Here is a 27,201-nt window from a genome sequence, read left to right as displayed (position 1 = left end):
AGTGCTGGTTGGTGTGGTATTCAAAAATTTTTCTACTTGGACCCCTGTGTGCCCAATTTCCTTACTTTAGATGAGTATTTCCTATCACTTTTCACAACAAAACCCCAGTGGAGTAAGATAAAATAAATATGGAATCTTTCTTTTATTGCAGCCTGTGTGCCATTGCTTCTGAACTCCCACAGGGCCTTGTCCAGAGCTCATTCAGATCAATGAGAATCTTTCCACTGGCTTGGAGGGGCTTTGGGTTAGGGCGACAGGCTCATTATGCACTTTAATAGGGGGCTTGCCGAACAAGTTAACAAGAATGTTCAAGGCATTTTACTTTTTTTGTTGGCAAGGATTTTTTTTTTTAAAATTGTATATCACTTTTAATTAGGATACGAGATATTCCTCTCTCTGTGTTACGCAGATTAATCTCGTGAGTCCTATATTTCTGGGTAAATATATATCTTTGGCCAGGATTTTCAGAAGGGGCTAGTGATTTTTGGATGCCTCCATTTTTGGGTGCCCGATTTGAAATTCTTTAAAGGGACCTGATTTTCAGAGGGCTGATGCTCAGAATACTATGAAAATCAGGCCCATTTAAGGTGTCGGAAGTTGGGAACCTCAGAACTGAGGCACCCAAAATCAGTAGTCACGTCTGAAAATCATGCCTGCAGTCTCCAGAACATCTCTCTACACGTGTTAATTGCTCAGCAGTTTCTCTGTGAGTGGGAGGGTGGAATTTATGTATTCTGTCATGCAGTTTAATGCTTAATGCCTGGAGCCATCTCTTAAGGCTCTTCAGTAATAGCAAACATCAACAGTTATGTTTGTTTCAAACACCGTAGTGCTGGTCCTGTAAAAGTTCAGTTCGGATTTCCAAAGCATTGCTTTCACTCTTTTTGGTACCATCAGATCAAAATTCTCCTCCCCTTTCTTTCCCCCTTCCAAAAAATATGTACACATTTATGGGGCTGATACTCTCATTTACACCAGTTTTAAAATGGTTCAACTCCACTGTTGTCAGCAAAGTTGCTCCTGATATTAACTACGCGAGTGAGAGGAGAATCAAGGCCAACAGTTTATATGGAAAGTTTTGTAGAAATCTTTGTCTTCTGTTTCTTTCAGTCTCAGTTCTAGATCTTCCACTCAAGGGTATTGAATTTCCTCATTTTATAGATGCTTAACCACAAAGATGATTATTTGCTAGCAGCATGAAACCACAATCCTAGTAATTTATGGTTGCACATGTTTCCTTTTTACTGATGAATGACTTCAGAAGAGGGATTCTCATTTAAAATATTCATTGCTATATTAGAAGAGAAGTAGCTTTTTATGTAATACGTTGGCATCACTTCTTGTGTTGGCACATCGTGCTTGGCTTTATGCCTTGGAGCATACGACTTTACATTTTGCAAATGTAAAGAGCTGTAGAAGTTACAGGGTCCTTTCATGTGGTCTCAGTTAAACCCACTAAGGAATCAAAGCAAGCCACAATCTTTTACAAGCTATAAATATGTAGCTTGGCTAATAGATAAACTTGCATCTACCCTAAATATCATTAAGTACATTGTATGGGGTAGCTGTGCTAATTTAATTATGTTGACTTTCTTGTGGAGGTGCGATGTAGCTTATTTTACAGGACTAAAAGAATGTGCATCTTTTCGACATGTCTTCACACGGATGTTGACTGTGTTAAGCCTTTATCCTGCACCAGGATCAGTCACTGATAACCAAATTTCAGTTGTGGATCTGAGCTAAAGGTTGGAGTGGTTCAGATCTGAGGTTTTGATTCAGACTATTATAGAGGTGTGAGCCAGCCACGAGGTTTGGAGCAGGGCAGAACTTTCCAGAAATGTAGGGATGCTTGGATCCCCTTTGCCTTTTAGTGGTGCTCCCATCTCTAATTAGAATTCAACACTGTATTTCACAAAGAGGGGCTATTCCTTTCAGTTGTTTTGGTGTGACTTTAGTCCTGGATTCATGACCTTGCAAACTGACATCCTCTGTTCTAGCACATACAGAAATTTAGCAAGCTTTTCAAAAACGTCACGCCAATGTGCCTCATGTGTAGCCTGGAAGCACCACCTCTGATGGGAGAGATTCCATGGCCCATTCAGTCCTTGGTTTTGCTACTGAGACTGCCAACAAGGCTGTTATATAATTGCCTGTTGTGGTGGTGGTTTTAGAGACTTGTCCATTGGGTGCCTTTTATGATGATCTTAATCAATTTCCGATATGCCCATCACCACGGTATCTAGGCATTATGGCGAAGCTGAATTATCACGTAAAGTGGCTTCATTATCTTCTGTTTTATGCCAGTAAAGTATAGCTGACACTGAAATTGGTGATTCCGTTCTAAATTCAAAGAGATTGGGAGCCAGAGGGCTGTCCTCTTTAGTGTCCAACAAGGATTTCCTAAATTTTATTCCAGAAAGATTTCAGTAGTTCAACACTTCAGCATAATAGTATATCGACACTTATTATTGTAGCCCTAGAAGTCCCAACTGAGATTGGGACCCAACTATGCCATGTGCCGTACATATGCATAGTAAGGGACAATCCCTGCCCCCCAAAAGCTTGTAATCTACTTAGAGAAGACAGACCAAGGGAAGGACTTTACAGATGGGGATCTGAGCTGTAGTGATATTGAGTGACTTGCTCTAGGTCACACAGGGAATCTGTGGCAGCGTTGGGAACTGAACCCTGGCCTCTCGCGTCTCTGTCCAGTGTTTAAATGGCAAGACCATAATTCTTTTCTTCATTAAGGTTATTCAAGCTGCTCATTCTGCTGCTCTCTAGCATGCAGAACATCATTTAATTGGAACAGGTGGAGCCGTAAATTGATTCCTTTAGCAAGAAGGGGTACGTTCGATAAGCCCTCACTTCTTTTCTTTAACTTGCTCACATCACACTGTGTCCCTCTGTTTTGCTTTGGGTCATAATGGAAGGGGGGCGAAAGGCAGAAAAGGGAAGATTTTTATTCTTGGCTTTTTTTTAAGGTACTGAAAACTATGCAAGCACAGATCCCTCTGAGCTAGAGCTGATTCTGCTCCCTGGCTTTACACATCTCCTGGTAATGTTGAGGTATTTCTGTTACCCTGCTTTACTGTCCGAACCAGTACCTGGCGTCTGCTGGAGACTGCCCCTTTGGCATTGCATTTCAGATGAAGGCTCCATTCAGTTTGAGGCCAGGTCAGTTCACAGGTATGGGCTTTGGTACTTCATCTGACAGTGAGAAGGCAGGACTACTGTTGGCATTGCAGAATTTTACTCACCACCCCTTCTTCCCCAGCATCACAGTTTCATTGTGCCATTCTCAGAGAAAGCAGAGGGAGCTATTTTGTCTCAGTCCTTTCTAGAGCATGCTTAGCTCCATTGAACAAGTTCCAATCTTAACATGGCTGAAATATCAGAGGAGACACAGAAGAAATCTCCTTTCTTTGAGGCACTGAAATCCAATGGCACTGAGGTGCTGTGACATCAGATCTCTTTTGGCTGTAGAGCTCTGTACTGCCATTTGCAGCATTTGTGGAGACCACAGTAAATCTTAGCCCACTAGTTTCAAGTTCCTCAGTGAGAGAGGAACAACTATCTGAGGCCCAAGTACCTCTAGTGCACATAGATCAATCATCATCTGTCTGTGACTTCACGCATGGAGATTTCATCCTTTCTCCATCATTTCCTCGTAAACCAACTGTGACGGGTTCCCCGCAGGGTGCCACCTGGAACCGGGGTTCCACTGTTCCCTCTGGCCCACCAGCCTGACCCACAGCAGCCTCTCTCACTGTGCTGCTGTGACAAGCTATAGACCACTCCCAGTCCTACACTCCCACCAGCATTCGCACAGGCAGGGACACACCCAGCTGCAGTTACATGCAGGCTGACCAGCCACTGCATGAACCAACAATAGAGAGGCTACAGCCAAGATACCTCTAGCTTCCCAGCCTAGGACCCCAGAGCTGTACTGCCCTGCCTTGGTCAAAACTCGGACCAATATGAATTTATTATCCAGTTCGCCCCTCCCTCAATGTGGAGAGGAATATGCAACAAACTTGTGTTAACCAAGCTGAGAGTTTTCCCCAAACACTTCACTCAAAGTACACTGATTTAGATAAAGCAAAACCAAGTTTATTAACTACAAAAAGATAGATTTTAAGTGATTATAAAGTGATAGCAAACAGATCAAAGCAGATTACCCAGTAAATAAACAAAACTGCAAACTAAGCCTAAAATACTAGAAAGAGAGGATATGAATTAGGAATTTCTCACCCTGGCTGCTGATACAAGTAGGTTTGCAGATTCTCAAGGCACAAGCTGCACTTGCTTTTGCAGCTTGGGCTCTCCACCCTGGTTCCAAGTTCTTTTCTTTCAGCGCTTCTCTCACGTGTTGAGTTGTGGGGGAGTGAAGAACAAGAGATGATGTCACTCCCTGCCTTATATAGCTTTTCCATATGGCGGGAACCCTTTGTTTCAAATTTGGTTCCCAGACCAGTTTGTGAAAAAATACAGGTACCCAAAATGGAGGTCAGAGTCATGTGGTCTGGTCACATGTCCTTGCAGAGTCATGGCAGCCATTATTTACAAGCTGGCCGAAACGTTTACAGGAAAGCTAAGCTAATGCACAGCCCATTTTCTTTGTCGATGAGCCGTTAGCACTGTCTGGCTTCTTCATTGTTGTACCTGAAAGACTGGCTGTGGGTGTTTCCCACAGTAAGCCCATTTGAAATACAGATCCATAGTCAATATTTATAACGTCGGATACAAAAATGATACATGCATACAAATAGGATAATCATAGTTAGCAAATCATAACTTTTCCAGTGACACTTTACATATCCCATCTTGTACAAAATGCATCATAATTATGCCATGATCGTATCATAATAATATTACTATGATGGATATTGGGTGTAGTGTCATACCAACCTTCTGCTGTTAGCATTAGTTGAAGCATGTGCCACCCACCATAAATCCTCCAACACTCACCTGTAGCTAACATTAAAAATCCACACGCTGTTAAGTTATGAAGGCTCACTGTTAAGACTTCTTTAGTCCAACCTACCCAGGTCAGAGTGACTCTAGCCTCTTCTCTTTCTGTGAATAACATTGTAATGCTAGCCTGTTCACTTTTTGTGAATAGCATTTTTGTGTGGAGTGCCTTTGGAGTGCCTTTGTTGCGTTGCATTCGCCAAAACCCAGTATTTATGTATTAACACAGTGATTTTCAACCAGTGGTCTGTGGACCGTTGCGGGTCTGCAGACTATGTTTAAATGGTACACAAAAGGTTGTCATTACCCTAGAACAGTGGTTTTCAACCTGCGGTCTGCGGACCAACTATGTCTAAGATTTCCAAAGGGGTCTGCACCTCCATTTGAAAATTTTTAGGGGTCCACATATGAAAAAAAGGTTGAAAACCAATGTATTAATGTGAAGCAAATCACTGTGGTAGTATTTGCAGTTAAAAACCTTTAGACCTTGCCTTTTTAGAATGACAGTTTCTGTCTGAACAGAAAAATTGAGGGACTCATTTAAACTTGAGTTCTTTATTCATGTACAATGGTGGATAGATCCAATCCATAGCTCGCTGCATGTACCAGGGTTTCCTTTGTATTATGTAGGCTTGTTTCCATGGGTAATAAGGCATGTTTTTATATAGAGATATTCAAAATGTCAGCACAAAATCCAAACATGTATAAAGGAATGAGCAGAGGCAGTTACCAAATCTTGTTTGATTAGACATTCTCAAAATATAAAATTCTATAAAGAAGTGATAGTTAATGAAGCCGAGAGAGAGAATTACCTGAAATAGTGTACTCGTGTACGTGAAAAATTTTAATATTGCTTCTAGGTGTCTCCAGGCTATTATTTATTTATGCGTTTTCCATCCTCATGGGCTTCTCCTCTGAACTCTGATCTTTCCTTATTTTTTTTTTTTTTACTTCCCACTTTGACTCAGAAATATGTAAGTTCAGTTGACCTAAGGCTTTAAAAAGCCTGACAAATTTAACTTAGGCATGTGTGGGTTGAGGACTAGTGTTATGAAGCTGTCAAGTATGTGCCTGACACCTTGTTAGAGTGATCTGAACAAATGAAAATGTGAACGTTATTTAAACAAATGTAAACAAGAATGTGGAAGCAAATGCTTCCTTTTGCTTTAGTGAGGTAGGTTTTTATTTTACAAAGCCGTGGATTGCGTTATTGTCTTATTGGAGGCCTGATCCAACATTCATTGCAGTTAATGGGAAGTCTGCCATTGACTTCAGTGGAATTTTAACAGTCCCCCCCAGTGAAGTTTGACTCTCAGTGTCTTCAAGCAAGTAATGTAGTACTATGCAAAGAACAAAACTGGGAAATGTTGGAGATGCCTGTGTACTGTACGGTAAACTCAAGAAAGAAATGATGTACAACAGGAAAAGCCCAAGGGCCGGATTCCGAGATACCTAATATTTTTAAGTTGTTAGAAATTTGTCCTTGTAAAAATAGGTAAGAACCTCAGGAAGTGGCCTAATGCTAGCAGATTAATACAAGAAAAAAACAAATCTAAAAGTGATATGTTTTTAATGAGCTTTATTAAGTTCTTAATTCTTTTGCATATGGTAAACTTGGCTTTATGAGATGATCTACAGAACACTCAGGGAGATGCAGATATTGTGAAGTATATTGCTGGCAAACTTATGCAAGTCCCAGGGGCTTGTCTGCTTTTCATACAAATAGAAAATCAAACAGCTGTGTGGAAAAGAATTTAAGTGCAACAAAAATAATGTAGATGAACCTTTCTCTTGCTCATTGTGTGCTGCCTTACATCCATTTGCTTTTAGATTTTTGTTTTACGCATCAAGTTTATCTAAACAAAAAACTTTACACACGTAGACTTATACTTCAGATACTTACAAATATCCACCTATAACAGCTACAAGAGCTGAGATCTTTTAGGGTTTGCTACATAGTCACTGAGATTTTCTTTTGCTGATAGCTCCTGCTTTGCCAAGAACATAAGAATTGCCATACTGGGTCATACCAAAGGTCCACCCTGGCTGGATGGACCTTTGCAAGACAAAATTGTTTGCATGTTTGGGCGTTCTAAATACGTATGCTCAGGCTACAACATTTTGGCCCCTATCTTCACAGGTATTCAGGCTGATTTCAGTGAAAATTAGGAGCCCAGTCACCTTTTAGGATCCAGACTTCTGAGCCTTGCAGGATAAAGGAGAGCCGAAGAAATGGCTAGCTAATGAAGTTGGGAAGAGGTGTTTTTTAACTGGAATAAAACTCTTCCATATTTTGGTCAGCTTAGGAAGATAGGGCCAGATAATGGCAATTAATTGATGCTCCGTGTTGGGGTGGTACAAAGCTGCTTCACCCCAGCCAGAGCTCCTCCACCATCTCACTACCACATGGGGTAAAAGAGAAGACTACCCCCTGCATCACTCTTCAGCAAGAGGCATCATGGACTTCACAGAACTGCCATGGACCTGAGTTTGGTGTACGGGTACTGGATGGTGTTAGCGGCCTGTGATATACAGGAGGTCAGACTAGACAATGTTGTAGACCCTTCTGTGCTTAAACTCTGTGACCGGCCTCTACTCTGGCCCCTTTTAGGATGCCTTGTGCTCCAGCAGGTGTCAGCACGAAGTAGTCTCTACACTCAAAGTGCAGAGACTGTGCTTGTACCAGATTCTGTGTGTGGGCAGTTCGTTACACTCTCCTCCTCTGCCTCCGTGGACATCCACGTATTGACCAGCCACACTCTGGTTCATAATCTGGAAAAAAATGACTGTATGTTATGCATTGAACTCTGATTTCACTTTGTCTTTGCTACTTTCAGTGTTTCATTGTGCAAGGACAGTTTCACACCTGACTATGACACCTCCGAGGTTGGGAGGAGACATGGTCATTCTGACTGCTCCTCTTGGCAGCATTGAATTGAGTAGGTTCCTCAATCAACTGCCGTTTAGAAGTATTGGTAAGCCATGCACTTGGAGTAGCGGGGATGGAAGGTCTGGAGGGGAGAGAGCCTAGCAAAATCATTTGTTTCAGTTTGCTTGGTAGTGCAATAGTCCATAAATATTTTAATTCTGGTTCCATAATGGTATCGTGTCCTGAGACACCACTCCATAGGTCCACAATTCACTTCTTTTGACCTTCTGAGAGTTTCTCTTCAAATTTTTAGTCAAATTTGTGGTTGCATTTCTCTCTTCATTGGGTGTTTCTAACCAGTTCCACGTCTGGTTGCTACAAACTTTTTTAACGTGGCTGAAAGGCATGGAAAGGGTCCAGTTACACAGCTGATTGTGGATCTGCTGGTCTCTGCCAGGCAGTGGCTGGTGTTGGAGGCAGTGTGGAGTGGTGGAACCCCAAAAGGAGCTCCCAGGGGAATCCTACTCGGTGCACCGCTATGAGCAGAGCCAGCCATCCTCCTGCCCCCTTCTGTTCTATATGGTGTCTGATATTGCTCCCATCACTGTGGTATTCTTCCTGCCCCCTTTGGAAGAACTAGTAGATAGTTCTTGTGCTCAGGGGCTGCTGTTGTGCGTGACCCCTGTGCAGGGGCAAAATTGCATGCATAGGAAGATGCTTTTGGCATACTGCTCACCCTCCTTATCCATGCCAGTGTGCGACAGGGTGGCTGCTTCCAGGGCACCCCCTTGTGTCCTCAAGGTGTCCCTGAAAGCAGTCCCTGCCTCAGTTTCCCTCTTCCAGAGTCCCCAGTAACTCCACACAAGCTGTCTGAATATAAATAGCTCTTCATGGGGTTTATTTTATTTCAACAGTCTCACAACCCTCTAATTCAGAATTCCCCAGCATCATTCAAACAGTACATTCAATTTTTCAAGTCCTGACAGACCATCAATACACCAGTTCAGCTTCAGCGACTCTCACCACAGTCCATCTCTTGACTACACCTCCAGCGTTTCTTACCACTCAGGTACAGCTCCTGCATGTTTCATCATGCCTCACCCCAGTCCTCTAGCTGGGGTGTTTTTCCACCCTGTTTTACTCCTCTGTTTTGTTCTAGCTGTCACCTGGAGACATCAGCAGGCTCATCCCTTCCTCATTCACCAGCCTTCAGCTTTCTCTGGCTCTCTGGCTTCAGCTCTTCCGTTCAGACAGTCAGCAGGCATCTCCCTCTGCTTCTCTCAGCTTTCAGTCCTCTCCAGCCCTCTCTGGCTATGGTTCTCTGCCCTGGGGAAGTGTGTAGGTGACCCCCTGACTGCATCCCTGCCTTCTGCTTTCGCCAGTCTAATCTGGCTCCTCTGCTCAGCCAGCGAACTCCCACACTGCGTCTTTCAGAGACATTCCTTTCTTGAATCTCTCAGCCCAATTCTGCTCTTCTTTTGAGCTCTTTCTACTTCTCTAGAAATACTCACACAGCCCCAGCCCTTCTGGATTCTGGATCACCTCTTCATTTTGGGTTGTCTCATAAAACTCACAGGGGCAGCTCTGTCTTCCTCATTACACCAAACTAGGGTGCATCTGGACTGGAACAGGAGAGCTGGGCCCAAATTCGTTTAAGTGCCAAACATAGTTTTAACCAGTGTTTCGGAACTAGAGGGTTTTTGTCATAAAATACAATTGGGCGGGTGGAGGTTGTTGAAAATTTTATTACAATCTAAAGCAAAGAAAATCTCGCTCCCTCATTCCCCACACGTCTTTACCCTTCAAGGTCAAGTATTATTTGCCAACCTCTTGAAACACACAGATAAATTATATGATAAGTGATACTTCTTGTACTCTTACTTTTATAGTACATGTAAGGGGAAAAGGGTTGCTAAAATGTTTAACCTTGAATAAGGTTGAGAAACACTGATCTGGACACTAGAAGTATATCTTAGTGGTAAATCTGTAGCAATAAAACTTTGTGGAGCTTAGGCTGTTCATCCTTTACTTACCACAAAAGCTAAGATAATGTTATTTATTATTTATTGAATATGGTCAAAATTTCCCAAAGTAGCTTCTGAAAATCATCCGCTAGATGTCTCAGCCTAGGGTGGCAAAGATCAAGTCACCCAAAATCAGAGATGCTAAGCACTCTTTGACCTTTGTTGGAGTTTTGGATACTTAGCGCCTGTGAAGATTGGTCTCTGGGTGTCTGGAAAGTGTTGGCCTATTGACATTTCCAAGACATCTACCACTGTTGTACATTGGCATTTGCCTTCAGAGAAAACAAAGAAACAAAAAGTTGGATAAATTCAGGCTAAAAATAAGGTGCAGATTTTTAACAGTGCAGGTGATGAGTCAGTGAAAGAATTACACAAGGATGTAGTGAAGTCTCCATTATTTAAAGTCTTAAATCAAGATTGGATATCTTTTTAAAAGCGAAACAGAAGATATGAACTTGATGCAGGTATCATGGAGTGAGGTTCTGCGACCTGTGTTATACAGAAGGTAAGAAGATGATGATACTAAGTCCTGTTTTGAGTGCAGGGGACTGGACTAGAAGACTTCTTGAGGTCCCTTCCAGTCCTATGAGTCTATGATCATACTGGTCCCTTCTGGCCTTAAAATGTAGAATCTAGGCACCTTTTGTGGCTTTATTGTAGGGTGTTTTCCTTCACTAGTTGAGTTACAGGTGTTTTGAGTCAGAAAGAGGACAAGGGAATGGAAAGTGAAAGAACTCTTTGGGGCATGTTGCCGCTGCTAGGCAGCCCTAAGGGAGAGACAAGGTGGGTGAGGTAATATCTTTTACTGGACCACCTTCTGTTGGTGAGAGACAAGCTTTTGAGTTACATAGAGCTCTAAGGGAGGCAGCCCTGCTATGAGTTCTCTGGCTGCCTCAGAGGGTTGTTAGATTTAAAGACAAAGGTCTCACCTTGTTCATTCAGACTCCCCTGTTGCAACATCATGTTCTGTTTTAGGGTTGTCCCCTGTACAACCAAATTATAATGTCTGCAGACACTTCTCAGTTAAATTAAGTCACTCATAAGGCCAAGTTCCCAATATGGAGAGAGTTTAAACAAAGCCAAATTTGCAAAGTAGCCCACAATAGAAATAAATGGAGCCACCTTGAAGACCCTTCCCATACAGCTCATTCTTTCAGACACAAACATGTCTTAAAAAACCCCCAACAACTTTACAAGCACCTTTTTCTGACATCTGTCTTTTAAACTGTGTGATTCATTAGTTAAAACTGGGGTAGCCTGATTTAGCATGGTTCACTTTCCATGAGTCAGACCTAAGACTAGCTGTCCTTTATTGGCTATATTCTTTATATAGCATGCCTGTATTTGTCATCATTCTTCCTTGTTGTTTTCTAATCTCAGGATAAATTGTTTTGGGAATATTTAGATCAGTTTTCTGTGAAAACCAGACAAACTATGGCTCACTGAACTTTTGAAGCCCAAATTCTTTTTGCAGCTGATTGGCAAAGTTGAAAATCTACCCCCACCTCCTCCGTGAGGGGAAAAAAAATCTAGGTCAGTTGGGTTTAGTTCTGTCATTTTCTCATGTACATTAACTCTTAAGTGCATTTCTGTCTGAGTGGCATAACTGATCTGACTGGTTCCAGGTCACAAACTTGGACAATACAGCAAAGGTTTGCAAAAGAGCAGTTTTATCCTTGGAGGCAATCACCATGACAATGAACCAGCTGCAGGAGTGCATGGTGTTTACAGTGCCTGCCTGGATGTCTGCAAATTCCAGCTTAGAATCATATTGCGGCTCTTTCCCAAAGTGAAATAACCTCTTAGAAAGAATTTCTCTCTGCTTGTTCATTTGTGTGAATCCAGCTCTGCCATGACCTTCCTTTTAGCTGTCGAAATGGGGACAGGGCTCCTTTTCATTTCTCTGCCAGCCATAGCACACATCATAGCTGTCGTTGCCAATAAACGACTAGTCCGGTTCCCACTCCTGCCTGTGCAGAGGGCCCCTGGGCAGTAGATTCAGAGCCGTTCCATTTCATGAGGAGGCAGAATGCAGAGGGGTCTCCCCATTGGAGGCACATGCCTCGCATTAGTGGAGTCCAGCTCAGCAAGGGAGTCTTGCACAGCCGTCTCGGGTAGGTGGTTTGGAGAGGTCTGGCTCCTCACTTTTGCTGGAAGTACTAAGTTTGTGGAAACCACTCTGTGCCTTAGGCTGATGTTGATTCTGTGTAGTGTGCCACAGTCAAAAGAGGATTCTTTCCCTCTTCCCTCCATTGTTATCTCCAGTGCCAAACCAAATTACTTGAGGTAATCCAGGAAAAAGATTTCTCTCGAACTGGAGGTATTGTTTGGCTTAGTGAGTAAGGCTCTGGACTGGAATTTAGGAGGCTGGTGCTCTTGGCCAGGCTCTGCTACTGTCCTGTCATGTGACTCCTGATGCCTCTGAGCCTCTGTTTCTTACGTGTTGATGATGAACTTTCTACAGTGCTGTCTGTGCATCCACCAGCCAATGACTCCTCCAGAGTAATCGTATAGCCAGAAACATATGCCAAAGGCCACCAAATCCACAGTGAACCACCACAGAGAGCAAATTTGTAGTCAAGGGCCATCTAGCGAACATGCCCCTGGTTGTAGCAAGAGTTCTAGGCTGGGAATGGGTACCAGTGCTCTAAGGACCTAAAATACTGTAGGTTATATAATTTACAAGACCTATCTGTTTTCATTTCCTGTCTGTTGTGCTCTCACACATATGGGACCAGATTCTCCACTGCTCTGCACCTGATATAGACACTGACATTGGTGTAAAGTGAGTGTAAACTGTTATCACTCTGATTTAGTAGCATTTTACACTTTCTTTGCACTAGAGAAACTGGTCCATAATTTTTTGATGCCACTAAATAAAATCAAGTATATTGCTAGTATGTATTAGTAACTAGTGTATATAATGTCTTCTGCAGTTTCCACAGTATGCATCCGATGAAGTGAGCTGTAGCTCACGAAAGCTTATGCTCAAATAAATTGGTTAGTCTCTAAGGTGCCACAAGTACTCCTTTTCTTTTTGCGAATACAGACTAACACAGCTGTTACTCTGAAACTAGTAATACATTAAACTTGGATTAGTTAAATTAAGAATATTATCCATATTCTTTCTGTTGATGATTGAAATAAACGACATCTACAGATGAGTGCTAATCCATATGCTGGTTTATGAACACAGAGACTTCCAGGGATTGTCACAAATCCACATGAAGTCCCCTGAGTGCTAGATTTTGCATTTACATCATGGAGTTAGCTGAAAATCACATATAGGCAGACAACTTCCTATTAAACATGCATCTGTGAAGGCTCAGAAACAGTAGTTTTTTTCTCAGCAAAGGGTGCAGAATAAATTATATTCCATAAATTTGCTCCAGTTATAGGATGTCAAATCCAGTGTTACAAATGGCAGAATGCAAAACAAGCAAAGAAGGTGTGTGTGTGTGCACGGGGGGGAGAGGGGATGGCATTCTACATCTCACTTTTCATTAAACCTCGTAGCAGGAAATCTACCATTTCAAATACAGAAGACTTTTATCTCTGAGGGTATAGGGCCATGTTCTCAGGTGATGTAAATAAGCACAGCTCCATCAAAGTCAGTAGAACTATTCCAATTGACCCTTGTTGAGATTCTGTCCCATAATCTCTGGAGGATGGCTGAATGCCTGCAGATGAACATTTTAGCAAAAATTGCTGGAAGACCTTATGACCTCAAATATTCCACTTTTTTGAGATATGCATGTTTGGTTTGAGGACAGACTAAGATGAGCATAGCTTCACGTAAGCACAGACAGTTTATTTGCAACAATACATTTGAATAATTTCTCTCATATTTTAATCAGGTTGGTACATCAAATAAGGTTCATTCACAGCTCTCTTGTACAGAAATAATCCATTTAACATTGTCCAAGGTCTTCCGTCGCTGTAACAGTCCTAGAATATAGTTAGGAAATAACCTTCTCAAATTGGTACTCTAGTGAATACGTCTTTTTAGAAAGACTAAAATACTGTTCTTAAAACAACTTGTATGTCCTAGGAGCGGATAATCCTAACAAGTTTTGTAGTCACTAAATTATCTTCTAGGGATCTCGGAGAAGAAGTTTTACTGTCTTTAATTAGAGCTGCAAAAAGTGTTCATGCATTCCTGAAGTCACTCAGACACTTGTAGTTTGGCTAAAGGTCATACACATACTTTGTAGGGTCCCAATTCAGGAAAGCACATAAACTTGTGCTTAACTTTAAGAATGTTCTTATGTCCCTTTGACTTCAGTGCAATTTATCACGTCAATTAAGCTTATGCTTAAATATTGTCCTGGATAGACTTGTTTTCTGAATCAAGGATTAGCGGTACTCTATTTTGGAGACCAGAGATGCCAAAGAGTATAGGCTTAAATTTCAGGTTTTTAGTCATGTATGAATTTACTGTAATTGTGTGCGGAGACCTGTCAATGGCATGTGTTGTTTAGACATGCCAAGGCTTGCATATTTTCATGCCTACACTTCTGAATGCCAAGATGGCTGCAGCTGGCTCTGGTCAGCTGACTTGGGCTTGTGGCTAGAACTTGCTATGTAGATGTTTGGGCTCCAGCCCAAGGCCAAATATCTACACAGCAATTTTTCAGGCTGGGAACTCGAGCCTTGGGTGAGCCATGACTTTGTTTGTTTTTTATCCCTGTCTAGACATACTTTCAGAGGTCAGATATGGGGTCATTGTTTTATAAAAAGCCTTTGCCCATCGTTATGTGGTGTTTTTGCCTTTTATCGTTTTTGTGTAAGAGTTCATTTGAGAGCATAGTGATTGTCTGGTTTCACCCACATAGTTGTTATTGGGGCATTTAGTGTCCTGGATGATGTACACCACATGCTGTGATAGGCATGTGTAGGACCCATTGATCTTGAAAGGTAGGTTGTAGTCGGGGGGGGGGGGGGCTTTTGGTTATTGTGGCAGTGGAGAGATGTCTGTAGGTTTTGCATCTGTCGTTCTGGCAGAGTCTGGTGCTGCTTTGAATTGTGGGTCCTGGTCTGTGCGGAGCTTGCTTCTGATGATGAACATCAGTCTCTAATATCCACCCAAGCACTCATTTGTCTGGCAGTCTGGAAAAGGCCAGGGTTCTCAAGTTCAGCTGATCTCAGAGGAACAGAACATGTGAATGTACTATTTATAGAATAAAAATATGACTAAGGCTTTAAAAACTAGGCTCTATATATCCTACGTGATGGGTTTGTTTCCTCTATGAAGATTTAATAGCACAATAAGGTTTTCTAGAGCCCTCCAAGGGACCCTTAGGCCTGCGGTGTCAGAATATACTTCCTAAAATGTGAGAAGAAATAAATCCTGATGTTAACGGGGTTGTTGTTCAGAGTACTGCAGAAGGGAATATTATTCACATAAGTCATGTAAAGCAGGGCTACTCAAAGTGGTGGCCCGTGGACCAGTGCTGGTCCGCGAGCCATCGGCTGCCAGTCTGCGCGCACATTGGAAGAAAAAATTGCTGGTCCCCCACATCCAATAGCTTGAGAAGCCTTGATGTAAAGAACAATGGGCTTGGACCTGCACCCACCTGAGTCGAGGGAGTTTTGCCATTAACACTGGATGGAGGGAGGTTTTAGCACGAGAGGAAGGATAGTCTTTTTTCGCATTGGGCATTGACAGTGACTGGGCAGGGTTGGAAGGGCGGGGTTGCTTCTTGCCTGTGGCCCCTCAGTTAAAAGTGAAAATTCATCTTTCTTAAATATTAATTGAAATAACGTTTTTCTTTCTTTTCTTTTAAAATCTGGTACAGCACTTCTGTAGTTCTTTATAAAACCAGGCTTTGTGATGGTCGGGCTGCAGGAGGGCAACTGGCACCTCCTGCAGGTGCTGGGCGTGAGATTCAGGGGTAGTCGGGCTCTGGGGTGGTACCTCCAGTGAGTGCCGGGCACAAACTTATCTTATAGAAAAGGTGATGAACTGGAATTGCAGACATCTGGATTGAGCAAATCATTCCATCTCCCTGGGTAGAGAAATTTACCCACAGAGCAGAGATCCAGCACAAAACCCACCTCAAGACTTAAGCTCTGCATCAGGGTTGTACTGGAGACCTGCTGGCAAACAGCTGGGCGAGGGTGCTGCATGCTTCATGTGGGCTTCAGAAAAGCTGCAATAGGAGCAGTCTAGGTGAGGAGCTGCAAACTTTACCTTTGCATGGATAAAGTGGCCCCATTAGTCCATGCTTCTGATTGCAGTCCATAGGTTGTCTGGCCAGTATTGGCCAGGCAAACATGCCCATCAGTGGCAAGTGGGTGAGTGTTTGTTTGAATGCTTACGCCTGCATTCTAGCACTAATCTGAATGTTAACATAGCTAACAACATATACCAATATATAACTCATTTTTAAACTGTATAGTTCTTTTCATCTTTGTGGAACTTTGATGTCTGAGCAAAGTCTCTTTATTCCAAAGGGGTTCAGGTTCCATGGTGGTGAGTACAGTATAAGATTGTGAACAGGATTGGATAGCATAGAAGGTGCGATGGCGACCCAGAACTTCGTGGTTGCAGTTTGCAGGGAGATGTGAAAACTTTTCTTTGATTTTGCTTCATCTGGCTTCAAGGTCCATGAGTTCTGCTGGTTTGGGGAGGAAATCATAAGGAACAGTTCTGTTTTGCATGGTTTCCTTCTGATACCCCAAATTGTCTCAAGATCATAAACCTTAATAAAACTGTGGCCTGAATTTGGGATTTGTTCAAAAAACAAACAAAAAGCAGCCCCCTAAATCCTCAAATAAATTAAAATGGAACCAGATATTCTTCAGTCCTTCATTTTAAGCACTGGAATAAATTGCCTAGGGAGGTTGTGGAATCTCCATAATTGGGAATTTTTAAGATCAGGTTGGGCAAACACCTGCCAGGGATGGTCTAGATAATACTTAGTCCTGCCTTTAATGCAGGGGACTGGGCAAGATGATCTCTCAAGGTCCCTTCCAGTTCTATGATTCTATAAGACTCTCCCAGCTCTAATAACATTTTTCATCTCTAAAATGCTTCATGGATATTAATTTAATTTATCCCTGTGACAGCCTTGAGATGTTGGAAGGTGTCAAGGTTCCTCCCCCACTCTGAACTCTGGGGTACAGATGTGGGGACCTGCATGAAAAACCTCCTAAGCTTATCTTTACCAGCTTAGGTCAAAACTTCCCCAAGGTACAAAATATTCCACCCTTTGTCCTTGGATTGGCCGCTACCACCACCAAACTAATATGGGTTACTGGGGAAGAGCTGTTTGGACGCGTCTTTCCCCCCAAAATACTTCCCAAAACCTTGCACCCCACTTCCTGGACAAGGTTTGGTAAAAAGCCTCACCAATTTGCCTCGGTGACTACAGACCCAGACCCTTGGATCTTAAGAACAATGAACAATCCTCCCAACACTTGCACCCCCCCTTTCCTGGGAAATGTTGGATAAAAAGCCTCACCAATTTGCATAGGTGACCACAGACCCAAACCCTTGGATCTGAGAACAATGAAAAAGCATTCAGTTTTCTTACAAGAAGACTTTTAATAAAAATAGAAGTAAATAGAAATAAAGAAATCCCCCCTGTAAAATCAGTATGGTAGATACCTTACAGGGTAATTAGATTCAAAACATAGAGAACCCCTCTAGGCAAACCTTAAGTTACAAAAAAGATACACAGACAGAAATAGTTATTCTATTCAGCACAATTCTTTTCTCAGCCATTTAAAGAAATCATAATCTAACATGTACCTAGCTAGATTACTTACTAAAAGTTCTAAGACTCCATTCCTGGTCTATCCCCGGCAAAGACAGACTATAGACAGACACACAGACCCTTTGTTTCTCTCCCTCTCCCAGCTTTTGAAAGTATCTTGTCTCCTCATTGGTCATTTTGGTCAGGTGCCAGCGAGGTTGCTTTTAGCTTCTTAACCCTTTACAGGTGAGAGGAGCTTTCTCCTGGCCAGGAGGGATTTCAAAGGGGTTTACCCTTCCCTTTGTATTTATGACAGAAGGTATTATTGCCCCCATTCTGTAGATGGGACAGCAGAGGTGCAGAGATCTATATTAGGTACTCCCAATACTGTAGTATCTGAGCACCACATAGTACGTAATGTACTTATCCTTAAAACACCCCTGTAGGGTGTGAGGTAGGACAGTGCTATTACCCCATTTTATATATGGGGAACAAAGGCACAGAGATTGAGGTATTCAGGCTCCTAATGTCATAAGAACGGCCATACTGGGTCAGAACAAAGGTCCGTCTAGCCCAGTATCCTGTCTTCTGACAGTGGCCAATGCCAGGTGCCCCAGAGGAAATGAACAGAACAGGTATTCATCAAGTGATCCTTTCCCTGTCGCTCATCCCTGCCCATCCTGGCTAATTGCCATTGATGGACCTATCCTCCATTAATTTATCTAGATTCAAATGATAGGTTACAGACTACAGTTAGTAGTCCTGCATTTTCACATTTGAGTTCCTTCAGAACTCTTAGGTGAATACCATCTGGTCCTGGTGACTTATTTCTGTTTAATTTGTCAATTTGTTCCAAAACCTCCTCTAATGAAACCTCAATCTGGGACAGTTCTTCAGATCTGTCACCTAAAAAGAATGGCTCAGGTTGGGAATCTCTCTTATCCTCAGCCGTGAAGACCAATGCAAAGAATTAATTTAGTTTCTCCACAACGACTTTATCATCCTTGAGTGCTCCTTTAGCATCTTGATCGTCCAGTGGCCCCACTGGTTGTTTAGCAGGCTTTCTGTCTCTGATGTACTTAGAAAATGTTTGCTATTACTTTTTGAGTCTTTGGCTAGCTGTTCTTCAAATTCTTTTTTGGCCTTCCTAATTATATTTTTACACTTCATTTGCCAGTGTTTATGGTCCTTTCTATTTTCCTCACTAGGATTTAACTTTCACTTTTTAAAGGATGCCTTTTTTCTTCTCACGGCTTCTTTTACTTTATTGTTCAGCCGCTGTGGCACTTGTTTAGTTTTCTTACTATGTTTTTTTAATTTGGGGTATATATTTAAGCTGAGCCTCTGTTATGGTGTCTTTAAAAAGTTTCCATGCAGCTTGTAGGGATTTTACTTTTGGCACTGTACCTTTTAATTTCTGTTTCACTAACTTCCTCATTTTTATGTAGTCCTCCTTTCTGAATTTAAATGCTATCGTGTTGAGCTGCTGTGGTGTTTTCCCCACCACAGGGATGTTAGATTTAATTATATTATGGTCACTATTACCAAGCAGTCCAGCTATATTCACCTCTTGGACCAGATCCTGTGCTCCACTTAGGACTAAATCAAGAATTGCTTCTCCTCTTGTGGGTTCCAGGACTAGGTGCTCCAAGAAGCAGTCATTTAAGTTGTCAAGAAACTTTATCTCTGCATCCTGTCCTGAGGTGACATGTGCCCAGTCAATATGGGGATAGTTGAAATCCCCCAATGTTATTTTGTTTTTTATTTTAATAGAAGCTTGGGGCGGGGGGAGTCCTCAGTTGGCATCTGTCCAGTGTAAGCAGCTGTGTGGCCTTCAGAATCGGGGCATGGCTGAAGTGCAATATTGCCTACTCTTTTGATTTTATCGTGCATCCCCTGATATCTGGTGTTTTTCTTAAAGTCTGATCCCCTGGAGTCATTTGAATACAAGAGACTCTCAGCTTTCATTTAAAAAAAAAAAAGTAACTTTTTAGCCCTCGTGGTTGTGAGGATAAGCTTGAAAATGTGAACCCTAAAGGCTGAAAAGCCAGAAGGGAACCAAAAAGAACTCCCAATATGTGATTTGGAGGCTAGTGATTTTTGAATGCTTGGGGTTGGCAATACTGAGCATTCCTGCACTCTTGCGATCCTCTGTTACCATAACAATCCCTTGTGAGCCATTGTAGCTAGGCGCAATTTAGCAGAGTGGCTATTCTAAATCACATCCAAGGTGAATACATCCCAGGCCTGTTCCCTGATCACAATGAGAGATAAGAATGTTTGGAGCCTTAATCATTCTGTTCTAGGCCTTCTGCATTTTACTGAAGTTGCAATTGCTTTATAATAAAAGGACAGCTCCTCGTCTGGTGTAAATAACTGGAGCTACTCTCATTTACACCAGCTAAGGATCTGGCCTCAAAATTGTGCTTAAATCTCAGTTTATTTAATTATTTTTCAGAAATGTTCCTTAACTTATTTAATTTTTTCAGTGTCCTACAGATACCAAAGCAACATTTGGGGTCCATCTTAAAATAGTGGGAGACTGGACAGGTATGTAGAAACAAACTTTCCTTTTTAGGCACAAATTCCTTCACTTGAAATTTTATCTCCTGAAGGCGTGAATACAATGATCATACTTTGATTATGAGGATTTCTCACTGGAAGTCATTCATATTTATTTTTCAAAAGTTGCTTTTATTTGCTTTATTTTTTATTGCTGACTTTTCAGATGTGTATTTCTTTAGATAACATTTTTTTTAGTACTAACAGATGTTCTGATTGTCAGCTAATTATTAGTAATGTGCCTCAGTCTCTATGCTTTTTACAATAGCCTGCTGACTCTGTGCCAAGTGTAATGGTGCCTGCAGAAATGTGCACTCCCTAGATAAGAGGATTTTAATACCAGCAGTTTGGTTGGCTGCCAGGTTAATTAACACCTATGGCACACTGAGATTACAGGTTGCTTTCATGTTCTCCTCTGCTCTTCTGCTGCACTGTCAATGTTCTCCAGACCACAGGTGTCAACCCGGATTCTTTGCAGAGGAGAATTCTAATTTGCTGCTCCACGTGACAGCTGTTCACTGAGGTGATAGTTGTCACTGGTGTCTGATGGCTGACTTTTTCCAGCTTTGCGTTTTCTGTCTTAGCAGGAAGCCGTCTCATTTGTTTTTTGTAGAGGAATGTCTTCTGTATTCACTTACTCTGATTCATCAATATGGGATGGGCTTGTTACTCACCACTTCTCCCCAGGACCAGAGAGCTGCTTAAAGAACAAACAAGGTGGGGAGGTTTTAACTAACTGATCTTTCTTGAGGGGGTGGGAACTTCAGCAGGTGCGACTGGCTGCCTGGTTTTAGTAGACATGGTTTGGTATGTTATACTCCTTTCCCCCTGGCTAGTGTTTGTGTTATCAGTTTAGATTGTAAGCTCTCTGGGGTAGAGACTCTGTTCTGCTCTGTGTCTGGACGGTGCCTGGCACAGTGGGACCCCATTCTCAGTTGGTCCTTAGGCTCTACCATAATAAGCCTGGTTAATAAATAATAATAAAAATAGACAGTTGTACTTTCCTTCAGGTCTGTCTCCTCAGCTTGAATTCCTGTTATTTCCAGCTCTCTTCCTGTATCCCATCATTACATTTCAAATAATTTACACCCGATACCATTGAGAACTCACACTGTAATCAATTAAACGTGTAAATTAAAGGGATGCGGTGGTGCAGATATATGGTGAATCAGAGATGGTCTGGTTAGTTCAGGGCACTTTCCCACGTCCCTGGCTGCTGCTCCTGCTACCTGCACCTGTGAGATGCCGTGAAGAAATGGTAATCTGGGTTGCTTCTGGCTCTAACGACTTGAGGGAACAGATATACCATGCTGCTGTAGGCATACCTACAATAGTTTTGGGGGGGGGCTAAGTCATTCGTTGGCTTTGTCGTTTTCTAAAAATTGAGCGGAAAACCTTGTGGCCTGGGTATTTGGTGGCAGGGAGGCAACTGCACGTGGGTAGGAGATGTGTGTAGCGCTGAAGTCAGAACAAGTTTGAAAGAGTGATTACCACATCCCCTGATGCAGGCGGTGATAGAAGGATAATTGAGCTGGCAACTCCTTGTGGGAGGTTTCTGTTGATGGAAGATCATTTCTTGCCTAGGTTCCAGCAGATATAAATTTACCATCCCAGTAGATGCAGGAAGTAGCTTCTTAATGAATAATTATGACTTCAGAAGTACATTTTCAGGCCAGAAGCAGATATTTAATGGATCTTCAGGCAATATAATTACTCACTCCTAAGAAATAGTGATTTAATACAATGGAACAGGGGATGCATTTGAACAGGGAGGAAAAATGTAGTTTTGAGACTCATTTAAAGGGAGTAGCCTATCGGCCAAATCTTCAGCCAATTTGTATCAGAGTAGTTCCATTAAAGTTAGTGGAGCCATGCCAGTTTACACCAGCTGAGGATCTGGCACGTTAATTAATACGTTTTCAGAAAGGCTGTGGTCTCCCTTTTTATCGGCAGAACATGCATCCTGAAGATGACTTCTGGGTGCAGATAAGAGGACTTTTCATTTATAATCATATGGCAGTAGTACTGGAGATCCCATTGTGGGAAGCCCTGCAAAAACATACCGTGAAACAGTCTCTGCCCCACGGGTTTATGGTCTAAATCAGTGGTGCCGAGCCTTATTACACAGGAGGGCCACATAAACCGAAGCACAACCTTGTGGGGGTCAAACAGATTCTACGTATTTTAATAAGATTTAAAGGCACCTGTATCGATTTATATTTTAAGTTCAGCTTGTTTCGTATGTAGTTAGATAGGTTGTGTAAACTGACATGATGACAAAATGCTAATGAATTGGCCGTTAGTATATTGTGTTGAAGTAGGCCTTATGAAATGCTCTGGTGGGCCAGGTGCAGCCCACAGCCCATAGATGGGGCACCCTCTGGTCTAAATAGACAGGCCAGATAAAGGGTGGGAGGGAAGGTATAATTATTCCTTGTTTACAGTTGGGGATCAGAGGCATAGAGAAACGAAATTACTTGCTCAAGGTGATACAGGGAGCCTGTGGCAGCACCACAGTCTAGTTCCTCAAGCACAAGACCAATCTTTTTTCCTGTCTTTGAATCCATAGCTACCAGATTGGTATCCATTTAGGGCAGTGGGGCTTGGTGGAGTGCGTAATTCTGTCCCTGGGAAGGAACAGCCACCTTGCTGGGGGTGTATGTGTGGTCCCTTGGAGAACTGCTCAAGCATCCGTGGCTGTAGGGCTAGACTGTGCAACTCCTGTGGACGCCACACCCATTGTTCCAGGGCCACAGGATGACATTTAACTGGCAGAGAAAGAAGAGGTGGAATCCTGGAAGACATCTGTCTGAAAGGGCTAGATTGGTGCCCAAAGAAATTCCTTGTGTAAGATTTCTTAAAGGAAATCACAATCCGTGCAAGATTTTCTTTTCTTTTAAATGACTTGATGGGGGCTTCTAATAAACCAGTCTGCTTATGCTTAATGAAATACAATGTACTAGGTATCACCCCAAAACTTTATCAGGCCCCTCTTTTAAGGTAGGGTCACAACACAGGTGGGCCTTTGGCACAGGCTTGCCAATAAAGAATGCCCAAGTTCTAATTTGTCCTCTGGCAATTACTCTTTTTGTGGCCAGGGGCAAGCAATATAACCCTCTCCCCTTAATTACCCTGTTTGTAAGGCGCTTTCCTGTCTCCCATAGGTGTTGTGAGGATTAATGAGTTGATGATAAAGCATTTGGCAGATGGGAAGTGTCATCTCAGTGGTACATTAGGCTTGATCTGCCCTTAAAACTTTTACCAGCAGAGCCGTGATGGTTCGGGGTGAGATTTTTTTTTGCTGATATAGCGATGGTGGTAAAAGCCCCAGTGTACGTGCAGTTTTACCAGTGTAAAAGTGCTGTCCCAGTATAGTTTATTTTGCTTCCCAAACTGGCGTAAAGCGCTTTTGGACCAGTATCTACCAGGAGAGGAGGGGATCTTGCCCTAGGCCATTCGCCATTTGTAAAATGGGGATAATAGCACTTCCTACCTCACAGGGGTGTTGGGAAGACAAATGCATTGAAGATCGGGAGGAGCTCGGTTACAATGGTGATGGGGGCCATAAAAGTACCTAAGATAGATTTGCCACTTGCCAGCATAGTTAAAGTGCAAAACTTTTCAGTGTAGACAAAGCCTTATTAGAGTCTCCCAGATTCAGTAGATAAACACTGGCTGATTAACACCTGTTTGTCCTGCTTCTCTGATATCTGGCTGGTGACCCTGTTCTCCTCCAGACCCGGGAAGTTTGTTCCCTGAACGTTTACAGAAGTCCTTTTACAATTTTTTTGGCTTAATATTTGATGTCAGCTTTGTCGCCTGTTATGCTTCTTTCTCTTGCTGCTCCTTTGAGTGCCGTTGCCAGTTGTGCTTTAAAGCTGACATTTCAGCTAGCACCCCCGAAGGGAACTGAGAGGCCATCGACCATGGTGATCTGTCCAGCAATACAACAGCAGCAAAAGCAAAACACCACAAAACAGCAAACAATGTGTCTCGCTCATTAACTGTACTTCAGGTCTTTAGACAGAAAGTGATATTGATAGCATTGAAATAGACATGCTCTTCTGCAGCTCTGGAAGATGTTGTCATGGAAAATAAATATACAGCACACAGAAGAATTAAGGTGAACTGTGTATTTTTCATAAATCCAGTAAAAAGACTGAAATAGATTACAATGTCTGCTGGGACAAACTGGTTAGGGTTATATTAAAAGCATTGGTTTTGTACTGTGCCTTAATAATTTTTATTCTGTAATGATGTCATTCTGCTATCAGACTGTTTATCACGTTGTTTATCACATTGTTATAGGGACAGTGTAATAGCAGTGTGTTGGCCTTCAATTGAATTTGGTACTCTTACTATCCTGTATGTTACTACATGGGACCCAGGAAGCGGTAGACGTGTGACTTTGGTCTGCTTGGTTTGGAGATGAGGATAAATATTGCAGTGAGGTTCCTCAGCTTTAGATATTGACCATCCTGGTTTGAATCAGATACAGTATGTTCTTTATCATTGTTGCCAACTCTTTCCACGCTTGGTGATTTTCTTAAAGCTCCAGCTCTCGGAGTCAAGTGGTTTCAAGAAAATCCCAGCTTTCATTTAAACAGGAAAAAAATAACTCTCCGTTCCTCATGGATGTGAGAAAAGTCTGAAAACATGAACTGAATGCACCCTGGAGGCTTCAAACCCAGCAACCAAATACAGTTTCATGATTTTTAAGCCAATCTTGTGATGTTTCGGACTCTGATTCTTGCTATTTGAGCTGGAAAACTGGCTTAAACAGACAGCTGGGGATTTCCTGGGGTGGGGAATCTTCATGTAGTGATGACATGGCTGCATGGGCTCTGTGTTAACCCCTCACAGCTCTGAGTATAGAAGGTATTCCAGGGGCAAGTTGTGATGTGCTGTGAGCCATTTCAGCCAGATAAAATTTAGTGGTAAATGTAGAAACTGGAAAGAGAGTGAGATTTCATTTTCAGAAACCTAAGGGACGCAATTAAAACTGTTGAGGTAGCCGAACATGTAATCAATAGTCACCACAACCCTAATTGAGTTTGGTTCAGAATGACGAGAGAGAGAGAGAATGTGGAGTTTGAGTGAAAGAGGTGACAAACTTGTCCCATTATCTTCATAAGTTATTGATTGCTGCTGAGTTTCTTTTAAAATATCCTGTTGTTAGTTAGTAAACAAATAAAGAATAAAAACAGTGATCAACATTCCCTCAAGATCCCTTCTATTTTGGGTCTATTTCAGGGATCGACAACCTGTGGCACGTGTGCCAAAGGCGGCATGCGAGCCAATTTTTACTGGCACGCTGCTGCCAGCCAGGGTCCCGGCCGCTGGCCCCGCTCAGCCCACAGCCAGGATCCTGGCTGGCAGGAGCCGGTGGAACCCCAGACCGGAAGCAGGTGTGCCATTGCCGGTCTGGGGCTCTATCCACCACCCCACTCAGCCCGCTGATGGTCTGGGATTCCAGCCGCCAGCCCCTTGCCAGCCAGGGTCCCGGCCATTGGCCCCGCTCAGCCTGCTGCCGGCCTGGGATACCAGCTGCCGACCCCAATCACCTCACTGCTTGGCTGGGGTTTCAGCCGCCCAGCTCCCTGCCAGCCAGGGTCCGGTCCTCCGGCCCTGCTCAGCCCTCCTGCCGGCTTGGGGTACCGGCAGCCGGCCCAGGGCTCTGCTCCTGACCTGGGCCCAGCGCTCTGCAGCCCTTACAAAAATTACACTGCAATTATCTTAAAAACTTGAAAACTTTAAAACGTAAAAACTTTGTATATTACAGTAATCGTTAAAAAAAGTATAATGTTAATAAATACATAGGTTTTATGAAACAAAGTAGTTGTACTTATGTGCCTGTGCTTAATTTGTGTTTTTGATGATTTATCTTCTAAAAAAATCTTGCATGTCTCACACCCCCAGAAAGGGCATCTCACACCCCCAGGGGGTGCGTGCACCCCAGGTTAAGAACCACTGCACTAAACTGATAAGATCTGCATTTTAATTTAATTTTAAATGAAGCTTCTTAAACATTTTAAAAACCTTCTTTACTTTACATACAACAATAATTTAGTTATATAATATAGACTTATAGAGAGAGACCTTCTAAAAACGTTAAAATGTATTACCGGCACGCGAAACCTTAACTTAGAGTGAATAAATGAAGACTCAGCACACCACTTCAGAAAGGTTGCTGACCCCTGGTGTATTTCATTTCATGCTAGTATGCTTTAATAATGTTCCTCTTCTGTTACATTCGTTTTTGTGACTAAAAGCAGCACGAGAGATGATACCGTGTTCAGAGCTGTATAGTCGGTCACACCAGCAGAATTAAATCTCAGTTTAACGTTCCAGAATCAGCAACTGTGGGACTCTGTTAGGCACACTAAGACTTTCGGCTTAACTATCCAATTTTCAGACTAACTCCCACATTATTGGCGAAGGCTTCTGATCTTGCAGTTCAATAAGGAGCTGATTCTGCAACCCTTACCCACAGCCCCACTGAATTCAATGCTTCCATGCTTTAGAGTTGCAGAAATGAGCCTTAAAGAGCTTTGATTTTGTTGCTTATTTTATTTTAATTTTATTTTATTTTTATAACTAAATAGAGCTGGGCGAAGAACTGATTTGTCGGTTTGGTGCAGTTCTGAAAAATTGAAAAAAAAAATCCGTTGCGGTTGAACCAAAACTGAAATTGTGGGGACTTTTCAGTGAAACAGAAAGGACCGTTTTGGGGTCTATACCAGAGCAGGGATTCAAACCTGGGTCTCCCACATCCCACACGATGCTCAGATCACTTGGCTGAAGGTTATAAAGATGGGTGGGAGCCGCAGCAGCACCTCCTCGTCCAGCTGTTTTGTGAATGGCCGAAACTATTTGTAGCCAATTCACAAATAGTTTCAGGTTTACTGAAGCTGCGTTTTTTGGCAAACAAACTATTTGTCTGAAAAATTTTGCCTAGCCGTAAAACTGAATATTGGTAATAAAAACATAAAAATTAGATAGCTGTGTCATTAGCCAAAGATTGCCGTAAGTAATATAAATTTTACTCTTTAGAGCCATTAATGTTGATTGA

The 27,201-nt window shown here is 42.4% G+C and overlaps 1 protein-coding gene across 2 annotated transcripts in view; it reads left to right on the top strand.

The window, feature by feature from the left end:
• NOX4 (NADPH oxidase 4) overlaps positions 1-27,201 on the top strand; it is a 142,800-nt gene that overhangs the window by 34,089 nt on the left and 81,510 nt on the right. For both annotated transcript variants that reach the window (XM_077805354.1, XM_077842249.1), the window contains exon 10: positions 20,057-20,117. In XM_077805354.1, coding sequence (XP_077661480.1) covers positions 20,057-20,117 — 61 coding nt within the window. The remainder of the gene's footprint in view (positions 1-20,056; positions 20,118-27,201) is intronic.

This window comes from Eretmochelys imbricata, chromosome 1 (assembly GCF_965152235.1).
Source record: "Eretmochelys imbricata isolate rEreImb1 chromosome 1, rEreImb1.hap1, whole genome shotgun sequence".
In the NCBI taxonomy this organism is placed as follows: domain Eukaryota; kingdom Metazoa; phylum Chordata; order Testudines; family Cheloniidae; genus Eretmochelys; species Eretmochelys imbricata.
This window is presented reverse-complemented; position numbering and strand designations above follow the sequence as displayed.